This window comes from Tachypleus tridentatus, chromosome 8 (assembly GCF_004210375.1).
Source record: "Tachypleus tridentatus isolate NWPU-2018 chromosome 8, ASM421037v1, whole genome shotgun sequence".
NCBI classification, from domain to species: domain Eukaryota; kingdom Metazoa; phylum Arthropoda; class Merostomata; order Xiphosura; family Limulidae; genus Tachypleus; species Tachypleus tridentatus.
This window is the reverse complement of record NC_134832.1, coordinates 40,509,367-40,526,811: the sequence shown is the minus strand read 5'-3', so window position 1 is coordinate 40,526,811 and position 17,445 is coordinate 40,509,367. Positions and strand designations below refer to the sequence as shown.

At 31.0% G+C, this 17,445-nt stretch overlaps 1 protein-coding gene across 7 annotated transcripts in view; it reads left to right on the top strand.

Annotated features, from left to right (window-relative positions):
• LOC143222232 (TGF-beta receptor type-1-like) overlaps positions 1–17,445 on the top strand; it is a 123,902-nt gene that overhangs the window by 26,090 nt on the left and 80,367 nt on the right. For 5 of the 7 annotated variants that reach the window (XM_076448451.1, XM_076448450.1, XM_076448452.1 and 2 more), the window contains exon 2: positions 4,657–4,771. In XM_076448451.1, coding sequence (XP_076304566.1) covers positions 4,657–4,771 — 115 coding nt within the window. Of the gene's footprint in view, positions 1–1,711; positions 1,798–4,656; positions 4,772–17,445 lie in introns of those variants that run through there. The other 2 variants (XM_076448456.1, XM_076448454.1) reach the window with 2 other exon arrangements.

Sequence of the window (17,445 nt, the reverse complement as noted above, 5' to 3'; positions counted from 1 at the left end):
AAACTGCACAGTGCATACAATTTTCAATAAGTAAGAATTTATTTCCTGTTACTTTGATTCCAATGCACTAGAGAGCTGGGTGTCTATTGGTCTTGTCTCTTGAACATGAGTTATCACTGCTACTTTATGCAATTGACATTCTGCATTATTTTTAAACTTATCTAGGGCTTTTTCTTCAATTTCCTAATCCTGAATATAAAAACAATGTCAGCATTTTTGGCAAGAAGTGACTTGTTTCCATTAAAAGGTTTTGTGCAATAAAAGTATAACATTCCTTAAAAAAAAAACTGTAATGGATCTAAGCAAAATCTTTGAACCATTTCTCCAGAAAATGAAAAGTCCTGTTTGGTGTATAATGTACCTTTGCTGATGAGGTGCATTTCCAAGGTCATCTCTTTCCAATGCTCGTAACTGTGGCTTCTGCCTTAGATGCCTCTGTATTGAATAAATATTGATATTCATTTGATAATTCTCCTTACTCACCACTATCCTCCTTGCCCTTGTACATTCTCTCTTTTTTCTGTTGCTCACACATGCCTGCTGCTGCACCTACTCTTACAATAAGCATGGCAGCAAAAAAATCAAACTCAAGTACCACAGTAACTCCTTTTAAATCACCTTAGAAATATAGGTTATTATTCAACATACAGACATGTAAAACTTACTGAAGTAATAGTAGTAGTATAGTTAATAATAATAATAAGTGCAGTACAATTCTAGTGAGACACTTTTTAAAAAATAATTTTATAGACTCTCTTTTAAATTAAAATATTGTTATGTAGGTTAAATAGTGTTTACCATGAAAGATGTGAAGATGTAAAATAAAAACTGGCATATCAAAGTTTTACTGTGTCGTAACCATAATTACTTAGTATACTTAATACTTTTAAATAGGATAGTAATGGTTTGATATTAATGGCTGATTACAAGTTTATCTTGTCAAAAACAATTCTTTCAACACTTACACTCTGCTGTTTTGCTGGGGAAAAATACCTTTTTTTAGCTGTTTTTTACTTCTTGTTCTTTTGACATTGATGGTAACTTCTGTAAAACAAAAATACACATTTACTTTCTAAATGGCTGACTCTTGGTCCACTTAACACTATTTTAGTGGCATGATAAAAATGCTTTGATATAATGTATATAATGTAACCATGTTATATTTCTGTTCTCATATTGTGTAACTTACTAAACACCTTTTACATGTTGAATCTCCTTGAGATTTAATGAAGGATATCTAATTGTATCAAGTAAATTTATTAAAGTAGAATAATTATAGTTACAGTTAAAAGAAAGAAATTAAAAACATGTTACCACCTAAACCTACACTTATTATACTGAAACGAAAAAACATCAAATAAATAATGGATGTTTTTGGAGAATATTAATGTATTATCTGTTTTTTCACAAACCAGTGAGTTAAATGAGTTTCTAACTCTCCAAAATTGAAAACAAACAACTACTGTGACTTTACTAACTCATGAAGATTTACAATAAAAATAACAGTTCTTTAAATTATTAGCTTGTCAGATTTCCTAGTTGCATATGTATTTTGACTCATCCTATTATTGTGCATCACATATTCATTCCACTTTGTTATGTATAAATAATTCCCACCATAAGACTTTCCATAGTTAAAAAAAAAAAATAGTATTAGTCTTCTTTGATAGATTGTTTAGGCAGAGTATTCATGATAAAACTTTGTAGGATGGACAGCAACTGCCTGTTGTGGAGACACAAATGTAGAGGATGACATTTCGAAAGTCTTTCGCCTTTCATCTTCAAGTCAATTTGTGTGTAGGTGCTTGACAGTCTTTTATAATGTCCTTTGATTTTTCTTGTCTTCCAGAATTTATCTGTGTCGATGATTCTAGTCAACTGAACACAGAATAAACTGGGAGAAAACTAGAATCATCAACACAAACAAATTCAGGAAGACAAGAAAAATCAAAGAATCATTTTATATTAACATAGTTAAACCTTCACTTAACAGAGATTCCAGATTCCTGTGGCTACCATTGGTTGAATCTACAGGAAATCTTTCCTCCAATCAGAAACAGTGATAATCCAACCAATCGTAACACACTCTCCACAATCCACCAGCATAGTATAAAAGACCAATAATATACACACACACACACACACACACACACACACACACACACACACACACACACACACACACTGACCTGAAGACAAAATGCGGAAGACTATCAAAACCTCATCTTCACAACAGGCAGTTGCCATTCATTCTACAAATTTCATCAAGAAATGTACAGTTGAGAAAGTTTCACACATGAAAAAGTATTTTACACTCTTTGTTAAAAACATAGTTTAGGTGAGTATTAATACAAGTTTGCTTCTGTTTTTGCAGTTTTTAAAAAACCAATAGCAAACATTTAACCTCACACAAAACAATAATCTTTGTTCAGCAAAATGCTAACAAAGTTTATCTGTGTCACTTAAAGAGGTTCACTGTGCTACATTAAAATGATTTTAGATCTTTACCATATTATGACACTTCATGTTGCCACATCATTCGTGCATTACCTGACAAGTGTGTCTTGACAATAGCCGTGCAGCATAATCTTTATTGTAGAAGGATATGTTTTAAGGCTGTCATGTTCAAAGTATGTAACTTCTCTCAAATACTTCAGCTGCTGACTTGTGTGCTCTTAGATTCTCACTTGTTAAAAGACATCATATTTTGTTTACCACAGCTGTGGTATGACTTATGTGCAGAGCTCTCTCTTGATGATCTTGGTGTGAAAGGCTAATTCATATTCCTTTATTTTCCAATATTTTTAATTTCAAGGGATATTTTTCTCTTGGAAATTCTATTTACCCAATCTTAACACATCTTTAATGATATTTGAGTATAAATATTTTACACTAAAAATGATTGCTCACATACCTTTCCAGAAGGTGGTCAGTATCTAGCTATACTACACTACCTATGACACTTCAAACAATAACAAAATGTAATCTAAATGCAAGCCATTATACTAGGCTTAGTTGTTAGGTGATTTACATATCCAGAATAATTTTAATATAATGTACACAACCTTTTATACTAATTTAGTTTTCTATTTTACTTTAAATGTTTTTTTTTAATTTGATTTTCAAGAAGTTTTATTTTAACAATACTATAAAGAAAATATAATATTACTATTCCCAACTTTTCACAAATGCAAGTTTGATGTATCTTGAAATATATTTTTTGAGTAACCAGTTTTAAATTTAAGGATGTAGTGTCTACTTATGTTTTTGCTGCATATGTGATGGGTTATCCATGATAATAAAATAACATGCCAACACAACTGAGAAATACATTGATTATAATTCATTACAGATTCAGTAAATGTAAAGTTGTAGTTGAAGCTGGTGCTTTATCATAGTGAGTACAGTTGAAGATTAAGTACAATTCAGGATTCAAGTTCATTCCAGTCCCCATTCTGAAAACAACTATTAACCAGCGAAACTTGATTTATTTTTTCTCCTTGAATTGATAGTGTGTAATTCAAACTGTTGTATAACAAACTGAAACCGCTTAGAAGTACTGAAACAATGGTGAAAACTTATTTTGAACTGATAAAAATTTTAAACTCTTAAGAAAAATGTACATTTCTCACTTTATGATAAGCTTAAAAATGAATACATTTTTATATTAAATACATTTTATTATTGGAAATAAAATTCTGACACGTACCTATATGTAAACTAAGTATGTTGATTTCTAAGATCAGATAAAGAATTGTTTGTTTTAAAAATGGAAGCAGTGTCAACCTTTTGATCTTTTAACTTGTTAACAGCTTGCATAGTTTTAGATACTGTCAGTGTTTGTACTGAAACATAAGGTATGATATTTGGAAAGGAATAAAGCAAAATTTAAACTGTATTTTTCTTTTTTAAACTGGTCTAAAGCCATAACAAGATTTCCAGATGCCTTTTTAATAGAAGTATGTAGTAGTAATCCAGTTATGCTTCTTTATAATTTAAATGGAAATAATGAAACTTCTGGTATAAATTGAATTAAATTTTGTAGAGTTCATATAGAACAATTGATGAGAAGTATAATTGTTTTAGACATTTACTTCAGCCAACTTTTCTCTTCTTTCATATCAGTTCATATAGGAAGCCCAGATTGATATAAATAAAAAAATGAATTATTCTATTTTTCTATTGTAATTTTTTTATATTTCATATATTAATATTCCAGTTTTGAGTTTTGCTTTTTACATGTAATTTCCTAATATTCTAAAATAGAGGATGCTAAAAAGTTTAGCTGAACCTATTTTTATTTTAAATGAGTAAAGGAGAAACTTTTTTACTTGAAATCAATTAGCAAGTGTAAACATTTCATAAACAATAAATACATAAAAATAAGGGACATATAAAAACATATCAGGATAGTAATATTAGAGTTACGTGCTCTGAATCATGTACAATTTAAGACTTGAAATATTTAGGGAAAAATAGTAAACTTACCAAGCAACTTGTATTCTTTCAAAAATATTCTTGGTCATTACGACTAATAGCTATAATATTATAATAATTAGTAATCACAGACAGAGTAAGAGATATTTTCATGAAAATATTGTATTAGTGTTTGAACAGTGAATCAATTTTATTGTATTTTGTTTTTTTCTTTTCTAGCCTTGAAATGCCACTGTGATAGTTGCAAAAAGGAGTTGAACAACACATGTGAAACTGATGGAGTCTGTTTCACATCAGTTGCTCTCACTGATAAAGGCACCATTTTTAGTTACAGGTGAACAGAAAATGTTTTTATTAATTCAAAGTGCAGAATTGGTTACAGATTCTTAAAAAAAAACTTGTTTTGTTACATCAGTATTTTTTGTGCATTGAATTATGAATCAACAAGTAAAGTTTTTTGTCTTATATCAGAATTATATAGAATTAGTGGTTGTAAATTAGATCATCACCAGTTTTCTTTTTTATTATACAAAATTTGTTGCAGAATTGAAGGTCAAAAACTTTTTTTTTTTACTATATATGTTCATATTTTCATTCTTTCAGAGCAAGTGAATGCTTTGTGGCTTTCTAGATTTAAATATATTTAGCTTTGCTTCAACTTGCAGTTGTATAAATTAAAATGTGAAACATATTTTCTCATGCTGGATAACTGTAACTTCTAGCTATATCAATTCTCATGATCTCAAATGTCATCCAAAAGAACTTATCTTTATTTGTCTTTAAATGTGGGAGATAGTTAGTGAGAAATTTATATTCGTATGTATGCTTTCATTAAAAATTATAGTTCTCAACTGTTCTAGTATGTTTTGTTTTGCAGTGGTGTTAGCAATTTAATATTTATAGCACATATTTATACAGTTTGCAAATCAACTGTCTGCTTTATCTTCAGCAGTTTGTTTTCAAAAATTATGTATGGGTTAAGTATGCTTTTATCACCTTAGATCTTTGGATACTGAAAAATAATGTAAATCATTGGAAATTCAGAGCCATTAAAATATTTGAAACTTAAAAATACATAACTACTGTTGGTTTTACGTTAAATGTTTGTTTTGTACTTTGATATATTTTTGTTTGACATTGTTTGAGTAATGTTGTAGTAATCATAGCTACTGAATTATTTTTGGATTAAATTAAATAATAATAGTTTTTTGAACTTATCTGACATGTAAACTTTATATAGTACACATACGCATTAGGATGCAGTGGTGCATCAATGTTAAATTGAATTGTTCAATGCATTTACTGATTTATAACAAGTACATACTCAAGTAAGTATCAATATGGTTTTTCATTGTCATATAATTGGAAGTTTTTAAAGCTTTGAAATAGTTAATAAACAGAAATAACAAGTATGAACTAAAAGTTCCTAGTAGTCATACAGACAATTATTATGTATGCTCTGAACTAAAGAGCTTGCATCCACACATTAGTTTCATTAAGACTTTTTTCATATCGTTATAAGCTCCGTAGTATTAGCTTTATTCAAGCTTTCTTAGCAGAATGTTGTGATTTTTTAAAAAAAAGAAGTATTATCCATCTGAATCAAGCTTAAGTAATCTTTCTGTGTATGATAGTTAGTATAAAACATATTCAAACTTGAATACTGATTTTAAACAATAAAATAAAATGACAGTGTGTTCATGATAAATAATATATTAAAATATCAATCTTAAGAGTTGTTTAGGAACTAGTAATTTTCATGTAACATTATTTTTTAATTCGAAAGTTGTCCAAGAGTTGCTGTATTAATACATATATTAAACAATGCTCCACTCTATTTCGTTTTGTCACTTGTGTGTGTATAGCTGTGACAAGAAAGGAAAGGGAGATTTCCTTATAACTGTGACAATCAAGTAAGGTCATAGAGGATCAGTTTCTTTGTTTCTTTACAGAAGTATAAACTTAAATAATATTACATGTAGCTTGTTAAAATCTCATTTTGCACAGTTTGGGTGTTTTTATGGCATGCGTAGTTAGAGCAAACGGTGGAAAACACTTCTGGTTTGCAGTTGGCATCCTCTTGAAGAAGGTTCACCGTCTTGGTTAGCCATGTATTGCATCCTGCATAACCCATTTGTACTCCCATTTACACAGGAAAATAATTATGTAATGAACAATTTTGTTTAGTTGAGCGAATCACAGTATATGTAGGTTAAGTTCTAATCAAGCATTTTTGTGTTACCTTTTGGTTTATCTGTGAAAATGTTTAACAGAAATGGTTTTTGTTGTGTTACCAGTTTCAACCATAAGATAACTATATGTTGTGTGGTTTGCCACGGTAAATTTCAGAATATATTGTCTTTTTCACGTATCTGAACAATTTTCATTTGCCTTGTAACATCCCCGTATCGTTCTTACTCTAATCGTTAAAAAAAATACGATTGTTTAATGTAGATTTTTTTTTGGCAAATTAAATTTGTAATTCAAAATATATTTTTAATTTTTGTTTAATTACTAAGAACAGCTTTAGGCCCAAAACTAGTCACCAAATACTATTTCTATGGTGATAAGTTTATTTGCAATGTACTTCAGCTTGGTAACAGTGGTAATGGTGTATCAATACTTTCGCTATAAAGAGGCGGAAGGTGTACACCATTACCACTAGGCACAAAAGCTCACAATTATCTTCTTTTTTTGCTATCCCTTATATATGTTTAAATTATTATACTTCTTATTTATATGCTTTGTTAATTAGTTTACACTTTGCATTTCTTTTGATTTTTGAAGGATTATGCTACTAACAAATCTTCTGTGAAAGACAATTTTGAATTTTCTTATGAAATTCAAAAGCTAAACTTTATTAATAAGGTTTATTGTGCTAGTTTTTGCATTCAGTACATATATATACTAACATCCCTTTGGAAGAAGTGGTACACTTAAGTGCAAACTTAATTTTTAATGATAATTCAAGTGAGTGATATATTTCAATATCCGTTTTTAAAATTAATGGATTTTACAACTAAAGAATCATATTTTTTGTCAAATGGTAATCTTTGTGTTCAGAGTTATGGTTTAGCTATCAGTGCCAAATTAGCTTCTTCTCTAGCTGAGCTTTGACTTTGTTTTTTTTAAATAGTGGTTGGAGGATTGTTCACAGTTTTGGAAACAGTTATCAAAAGTCTGTCTCCCAGTGGATCGGTGATAAGGTTTGGACTTGCATCGTTAAAATATAAAGCTCATTTCCATTCAGTGAGCGTATTGCAGATAGCCCATTGTGTGGGTTTGTGTAAAAATATTACTTTTGTTGTTTTTACAAACTCCGTTTTGTAGTATTTACATAGCAAGCATAAAACTATTAAAGCTCTACTATTGAATATCGGCAAGACTATCAGCTTGAGCTTTTTATATATTCATTTGTAGTTATGGTGGTAACTTTGAATGTAAAACGTACAATAAATAAATAAATAATTTTACAGTTATATGAACGTTGCGTAAGAAAAGTTTGCATCACGTTTTAGATCATTTTGCAAAAAATTCCTGAAACACCTAGGAATTTTTGTATAGTTTAATATCCTCTAGAAATTCGTGTATAGTAGCGTTTTTCTTGTTTAACTGACAGAATAATTATTGAATATTTGAAAACGAAAATTCACAAAACATCAACATACGAACTTCCTAAATGTTCAGCTTTTATCATCCTTTAAAAACCAGCGAAATATGGCCATTGCTCATTGTTGCTGTATTTATTCGTAAGTACAATTAAGATGTATTTGTAAACCAGAATGTCATCTACAATATTTCTCCAGATATAAATATTGTATGCAGCCATTGAAAATACATATAACTTTTATCAATTAATCTGTGCTTAATGTAAGCATGGCTACGTCTGTCCCGCTGTCAGAAATCTGCCGTCATGAATGGAAGACCATGCTAATTTATAAGAAATTCAGATAACTGTATGCCGTATCGAACATCATGCAGTTGTCCAGTAACATTTGTTTGTTATTAAGGCTTTTGCAAGAGTTAATGAAGAATAAAACCTTCGTGTAAAATAATTTTCTAAGTTATAAACATGCATCCCAATTTAACCAAGTCAATAACTTGTAAATTGCTACGTATGTTCTTTACATAAATTATAGTGATCTACATGGTTCTTTACACAGGTAGCACAGTTATTTTTATTTATTTACAAATCGGGTATTTATATATACTTGTTTCTTTTACATATAAAATGTTTATCACTGAGGTTTGTTTGTTTTACGGATATAACAGTTGTCTTCGTGATTCTTTCTACAAGTGAATTTATTTTTGAGTGTAAGCATTATCATTGATTATTTGTACAGACAGTTGTATAGTTATTCAAAGACACATATAACTGCTGTAGAGTACTTTTTTATATAGTTCTTCACACATATAGAATAGTCATGTAGTTCTTGTAAAATTATGTAGAATGGTAATGGAATAGTTTTATCTGGAAATATTAAATATATAGTTCATTACAAGTATAGATTAGTTATGTAATTCTTGAAAAAAAATATACATTGAACAGCTGTAGCTCTCTACACATATGTTGAGTGCATTATTCATTATACGTAGAATTGTTCTAACTACTTATGGAGGTTATTTACATTTGGCATGTGATATTTTTTCATCAAAAATAAGAACTCTTTCAACTCCTGGTATTTTCACTTCATAAGAAACAAAGATTTTATGTCAGACGACTCCCTTTCCCATTAGAACAGCCTAAAGAGACTGCTTACAGTTTATTATATACTAAGTTTACTGATATGGTTCAATGTCGTGTTAATTAGTGCCTCTACCATACTAGGGGCAGGAATGCTAACTTCAAGAGGTAGGTTTCATCTTACTTACCCCCAAATGGCAGTACCTCATTTTCCTTATATTTTTTATATTTTTCTTATAATTATTTTAACTTGGTAGAGCACCCACTTTCCCACAATTGTCTGCAGGCAGTGAAGGGTGATAAAGATGTGGGATGTTGTGGGATTAAGCACCCACATCTCATTCTCCTACTTTTTAGTCTAAATGTCTATTTTTTATGTGAGCCTAGTGAATTGGAGGTTAAAACTGATAGATGGTGTATCCTCACTGCAATGTTGGGCCTACTTCCACAGTCACCTCCAAAACCTAGGAAACATTTTATAATCCCACATTGTAGCTTGTACCCTAGGATCTTTTTTTTTTTTAAATGCAGCGTATTTTGTTTAGGCTTAAAATATGGTTATAATATAAGTAATCATAGGTTTGTATTTGCTGTTTCTAATGCAGTTCTTCCTCATGATTTTGTTTACTTATTTAACTTCATTTAAATGTATTTATTTCATTTCACTAAAATATATATATATAGGATCCTATAGACCACAAAAAATCTTTAAAATTAAGAATTATCCAATCAGATATGCAGATTTTAATGAAAAATTTCCATTCCAACCCTGTACAACTAGGAAGCAACAGTAATAGAAGATTTCATAATTATGATTTTATTGTGGCAATTGATTAACTGACCAACACTTAAATTTTAGTTATGGGTATTGGATCAAATATCAAATAGTTAAATTTTAGAAGTTCCTTCTGTCAACAAGTCATTAGCTAATACTGCAAAAAGAATCTCTGAAATAGAGAATAATTCTGCAGCTTGAACTACAGTTTTTGTTATGTATTTTAATTTGTTTATGCAAATATTGAAAGATAGCACAGACAAACCATCCCATAATTTTAACTCGTGTACTAGAGGAAAGGCAGCTAGTCAACAGTACTAACTGCAAACTCTTGGGCTACTCCACTTTAAGTATGATATTTGACCATCACTTGTATAATGCACTTATGGTTCAAAATGTTGAATGCGATTTGTGCCCACAGTTCACGAATCATGGACTTTTGGATTCACAGTTTGGCACGCTAACCTCTGGCCTACATTTGGTCTATGTAGATAGATCACCATTTGTTGATAAGAATCTTTATTTTAAAGCCTTAATAAGTTACAAAATATTGATTCTACATGACAGATGGTTCTGGACCTGAAATATGTCATTTTACTATGTCCTGAAACAAAATATTGTAACTTTTCATACTACTATAGTCAGTAACATTAAAGCCAAATTTCTGCTGAAAGTTGTAGGAAAATTTGGCTTGAAAGCTGGAAATAGAAGTGTTTCAGTTTGTTCACAAATGCTTCTTCATTGATCCTGAGCCAAATGTTGTCCTTGTGATTAGCATGGCTGACTGTAGACTTAAGGTCAATTCACATTCTGATACAGCCAAGAAAACAAAACATTAAACTACACCATTAGGGGCTATAGATGCTTTGTAAGAATGACAATCAAATTCTACTATTCAATTAAAGTAAAGCATGAGTTAACAGTAGATGGTGCTTAGCAGCTGCTCTCTCTTTGTTTTGTCACTTCAAAATGAGTGACAGCTAAGTCTTGAATAGCTTTACAAAAAATTTAGCAAACAAGTGTCATTGATTTTATGATTCTTTGTGTTGTTACATTTTATGCAAAGCTATTCAAGGGCTATCTGCACTAGCCATTCTTAATTTTAAAGTAATAAACTGGAAAGAAAAGAGCTATTCAACACCACCCAGAACCAACTCCTGGGTTACTTATTACCAATGAATAATAGGATTGACCATTGCATTATAATGCCCTTTTGAATACAGGGGCAACATGTTCAATGACTGGTTTCTAGTTGATATTAGGGAGGAAGATGTAAAGCATTTCATTGCTCATTATAGATGCTAGAAACATAAGTTTCTTTACTTAGTTGATTGCTGAACATGTATATGTACTACTTTTTTAAAGTAAATAACATTATATTTGTATTATTGTAAATTAGATTAAGTTACAGTTTTCTGTATTTCTGTAATTGAACTGATGAAAGGTGATATACATGAATAATGCCTTCTATAGTGGATGTTGATCAGAGAAAAAAGTACATATAGAGAAAATTGCCTGTTACATATTCACTTAAATTTGTTATGAGCAAGATCTGTTTAAATAATGAAGAAACTTAAATTGTTGATATTATTGCTAGAACAATTAATACATAAAACTGTATATTTTACAGTGAATGTTAAACAAGTTGAAATGACTAGTCAACAGATTATCAACAACATGGGCTACTTTTGTGTTTTAAAAACATGATTGAACCTAAAAATATTTCTTTAAATTTGAAGATTAAACTTATCTCTTCTTTCAAGTGAACTGTTGAAAATAATAGTCATTGGTGTTACGTGGTTACATATATTTTATGAACTGTCACAAGTAGAAAATAATAACCAGAGATGTTGAAACCTGGTATATCTGACTTTTATGCCAGGTTGCATGAGTGTCTTATCAGTCAGGTAGACATAAAAGGCTTTTTTTTATTTTTCTAATATATGATTTATGTGCTAACATTTTGGTGTTACTCCAGTATATCATATAGTCTTCTTCTCTGATATGATATATTTTTTGTATTTTTGTTTCCCCACTCTATCAGAATCCTCATCCAGATGGGATGCTGTAAATGGTGTTTTCCTCTCCAGTGTGACTTTAGATGGTTTGTTTGTACTAGGTTGTGATCATGTTGAGCTGTGGTTTTTGAATACTGTTCTGACTTTGCCTGTTTACATGTTCTCTTTATGTTTTGAGAGATACCTCTGAATATGGCTCTATATTTTTATTTTTATTCTTGTTTATTCTTCAGTATTTTAGTTGTAATCTAGAGTTACAGGTATTCATTGTTAAGAAGAGCTATGTTGATATGTTTTTATTTATTCTTAGCTTCTTCAGTACAACAGGTCTTGTTCATTCTGGAAACTTAGTTTATGATGCCCAAACATACATTTTTGTGGTGGCTTGACTTATAGTTGGATATTTACCCATATCTTTGGGTTTCCTCTAATATATTAGTTATGAGTATTAGTAAAAATCAAGTCAAAGAATAGAAATTTATCTTTTTCTTTTACATTGTGAGTTGTATTTCAGGATGTTGCCTGTTCAGTTGGTTCATCTATGTTAACGAGTGTATCACCAACATATCTGAGCCAACTCTTTAGGCATAGAGCAGCTATTTTGAGGATGTTTACTTTAAAATGTTTCACATAAAGATTACTGAGTGCTTGGCCTTTTTTATTGTTAGTAACATTTATTTTCCTATTGGAAATAGGTTGTGTTGATAAAGGTTTTCAGTTAGTGTAGAGAGTGGGTGCTTTCCTTAAGAGCTTATCATTTTCAAGATGTTGATGGAGCATTTATAATGTATTAGAGGTTTTTGTATGTTAGCTGAGTTCTAAATGTGGGAGCATATAATACTTTTTAGATAATGATATTATGTCTCCCTGATATCTAGGTAAGGGATGGTGGGTGAATCTAAGTGGTTATTATAGAATGGAGAGAGTAAGTCTTGCTTGTGAAAAGTAAGTAAGCAAAAGAAGTGTGAGGTGGTACAATTGTGTTCTGTTAACTGTTTCAATGTTACTTTTACAAATTATTTCAGATATTTCTTGAGGAGTTGCATAATTTTTTTTTGTATTAAATTTCTCTTTGTGTAGTGACTATCCTCAGCTATTGTTTGAAGTTTGATGGGGTATTATTCTTTATCCATGATTACAGTGGCATTCCATTTGTCTTTGTGTTGGTATGAAGGTCTGTGTTGTTTTCTGATAAAGGCCATCAATGTTATTTTATATCCTGTGTAAATTTATATGTGATACTATCTTGGACATGTCTTCCACATTCACATAACAGATAACACACTCAGTCAATCTAGCATAACGTTAATAAAACCTAAATATACTTCTTGAAAGCATCAAAATAATTAATTCCTGTTCTAATGGTTGAGACCCCAGACAAGTGTATATCACATCAGTTTCTCTAACTAGAAGGTATGGTGTTAATTTTTGTATATCTTACAAGTGAGGTTATATGAGTATTGATTATATATTTCATCCAGCACACCCCATCTCAATTTTCATCAGTAATAAAATTTTCAACTCTATTCATAACTCCTTTAGTTTTTAGAGGAGATATTCTCAGGTTGTTCCAAGTGCAGCTGAACCTTTCCACCCTCCATATACCAGTGTAGAAAATTATGTAATATGTATATTTTTGTACAGCTAGTAGTGAGTACGTTAATTTGAAATACACCATAGCAAAGTCCTTTTTATGAAACTTGATATAATTCTCAGCTTCTAAACTATCATCAGTTCATGATCTATTTGAGCCTAAATGTTACATTATAATATAGCTGACTTAATGCACATGTAAGTTTGTTTGTGGGCTGTAGTACTCAATAAACAATTGATAGTAAGCATCAGAGATGCCAATGTCAATATCCAAATACTTAAGCTTCAACAACCAGAGTTGATATATAGTTCTCCTTTGCAACAAACATTTGAGTTTGTGAAATATGGCTTCTTGTTGTACTTTTGAGGTTTTCTGAGTAAATAGAAGGTACTAAATATTTTCATATTAATAATGTTTAAATAATCATTCACTTATCCCATTATGATGATGTTCATGGCTAAAAGTTTTGTAAAATACAAATATTAAATAAAAATTGCTAAAAGGGAAATAAAAACTTATCCCACATTACTGCCAAAGAATTACTTGACAGAATTTTAACTTAATCTTTCTATTTTAAGATTTTATTATTATAGGGCCTTGGAGGGGCATGGTGTGCACGATGCAAAATGTGCACACCAGTAATATGTTGTTACCTGACCTATTATTTCATACTAATGAGATTATATCATGCACATTGTTTATTCACTCGAAAGCACAAAATAATAAGTTGTGGTTTTGAAATGCTTATTTCATAAGATAGATATAATAGCTCATGAACATAAGGTAATAGAGGTGCTTTAAATGCTACTTTTTTATTCTCCATGTTCCCTCACTAGCTCCACGCAAATGATTCTTTAACAACTGCAACTGGTTCAGGTGCAAGTATATGTACAATCAAGGTTAATATGCTGGGGAGACATAAATTTCTATGAAATTCTGTGTGCTGAAAATTCATATGGCTTCAATTAACTGCAAAATGAAGGTTGAAATTCAGTGTTGCAAGTCAAAACAGTATTGTATATATTTTATGAGGAAACACTGAACAAAGATTGTTTATTTCTTAATAATCTGTACTATTAAAGATTCTTTGCAATACACAATGTTCCTACAAATATTTTCAAAAAAGTAATAGCATTACTTTTAGATGTCAATAAATACTTCAAATAAAATAAATGTGGAAAAGTCCAGACCGTATTAGAAGAAACATGAAGACGGATTCAGACAACCCGACTCAGAAGACGACAACACCCATTGTTAGCAACACGCCAAGTTCCAGTAGTTCAAGAAAGAAAAAGGACAGTTCCTGCCAGACTTCAATCCTAGTTCCACAGAACTCAACAACCAGCCAGACTCAAACCATTACGAAGATAACCATCGACGCGACAGCACAAACTGAAAAACAATCTACCTCCACGCAGAAAACTCAAACCAAAATCTCGAGAAGAAACAAAGCATCACAAACCAGCGAAGAACAACTCACCGAAGAACAGCCAGTAGTTCCACCACCAAAACCACGTTTCTCACTTGCACCAATGGGCTTCAAGTGTGGAAACAAGTTCATGATGAAGTTACCACCAACATAGTTCATCAATTTTTGTTGTTTTTTTTTCCCAGCTACTTCCGGGCACAGTCTGGGTAGATTATTCGGCGCCCAGGCCGTGAAAGTGGGTTTTCTCGGGGTACTCCCGTTTCCCCCCACAGCAAAATCTCTGGCATCGGACCTGTAGGTCCCAGCCTCATTCTGAAAAGGGCCGTTTACCCAGTCAAGGGTATCTAATCAAACACAGTAAATTTTAAAAATCAATTCGCCAGCCGCCAGGATACTCCATCCTCGAGCCAAGGTCTGGCTCACTTCACTTTCGCTGCTTTCGCCCAGTTCTCCCGTCCTTCCTCTCACTCACAAATACACAACTCCATTTTTTGAAATGTTAAAAACAAAGTTAAAACTCCACGGATATTTTAAAACATTTCTCACGTAAGGGGACGAAGAGGAACTACAAAGTTCCTGGACACCCCAGTTGGAGAGAGAACTCTTCTGATTTCTCTCTCTCTAAACTGAACTCCTGCCACGTTAGTTTAGTTTAATGTGGAAAAGAGCAATATGCAAGAAATAAACAATATTTTAGTTTGTTTTTTGTTTCTTTTAGTACATAACAAAAAACAGAATTGCATTGCAATACAACATAGAAATGAAAACTTTCTTGCTCGATTCACCAGTAATAAAGTGGCCCTATCTGATTCTTGCACAGAAATGATTTACCCAAAAATAACTTACACAGCAGATGAAGACAGAGATTCAGTTTCTATCAGGGTAACAAATCTTTACTTCTCACAATTTTTATTTTTATTAATATTTATAAATTTATCTTAATTTTTTATTTCATTGCATAAATATAGTTTAGATATATAGTACATAACATATAGCACATGAGATGGTTTAAGCATAAAAATGTAATATATAGAAGTTCTCAAATCAGAATTATGTTGTACTAAATCAATCATAAGGATATAATTCTAGTAATTTATGAGTGAAAGTAAAGACAAATTGATAAAAATATGTCAGCCACACCATATTTGCTCCACTCAGTGCCAAGAGGCCTTTCTACTACTATCAGGTCTCATCAGGCTGACTGGAATGCACCAGGCACAGTAATTGTTGAGACTCTATATATGCTATCAGACTGCATGAATAAAAAGTGCTATGATGTAAATTTGATGAATTTGTGATAAAAGGTGATATCATGAACAGTGTTATAAAAAATACTCTCCAAGAACTTTTGTATCTTTTTTTACATGAAAATGACAGGATTCTTACACAAAGTAATATTTTACCATTATATATGTAAAAACGGCTGGTATGGATAGAGAAAAACTATGTAGAGGAGCGAACAACGTTTCGACCTTCTTAGGTCATCGTCAGGCTCACAAAGAGAGAAAGAGGTAACTGACTGATAGCTGACCACATGTTTGAAGGGGGTTGAGTAATTCAGTGTAGGAATGTACAGGGCATGCTTAGGTGTTTGATTATATTTATTAATATAGGTATAAAGGTGTTCCTTTGTATTGGTTTATTTTGGGCTTGAGTTGTTGTGTAAGTAAGGCTTCTTTAATTTTGCATTTGTTCATGTTTTCTTCTTTATTTAGTATTTGAGTGTTTTCTATGGTTACGTTATGTTTATTTGATTTGCAGTGTTAGAAAATGTGTGAAGGTGACTTTTTATGTTCTTTGAATCTGGTTTCCATTTTTCTACTTGTTTCTCCAATATAGAAGTCATGGCAGTTATCACACTGTATTTTATAAATAATGTTGGGATGGTGTTTGTCAGTGTAGTTTTTACCTAGTAAAGACCTCAGTTTTGTGCCTGGTTTTTGAATAAACTTGGTATTAACTGTAATGTATTTTTCTCTACCTATACAAGCTGTTTTTACATGTATATTTTTCTCTACAAGTGGGTTTTCTCGTCATCATGGATTAATATTTTACCATTATTGTAAGATATGCATAAAGTAGTTTACTGGAAATAAATTAAAATGAATTAAGCTTTGTGGCTTAAGTATAGCAATATGTGCAACAAGTTATTCTTTACTTCAACATCACTCTTTAAGTAACTTAAACCTAAAAGAATGAAACAAAAATGTGTTCCATGTATGTTATAATGATTACTGAGCAAATGGTAAAAAAAACCAACCAAAAACATTGTTCTAATCTGAACTGATTTTTATAAAACAAAATATTAATTATACAGATATCACCTTCATGTTTAGTTGCTTGTTTGTTTTTGACAAATTTATCACTAAGGGGAAGGGTCAAACTCCCACTTGCCCTCATTATCATTGTGTACTTGCTATTAGGCACATGTTAACCTTAAGAGCACAGTTGTTAAACAAGGCAAACTCAGAGTTATGTAGATCCTTATTGAAAGGTTCATCAATAACT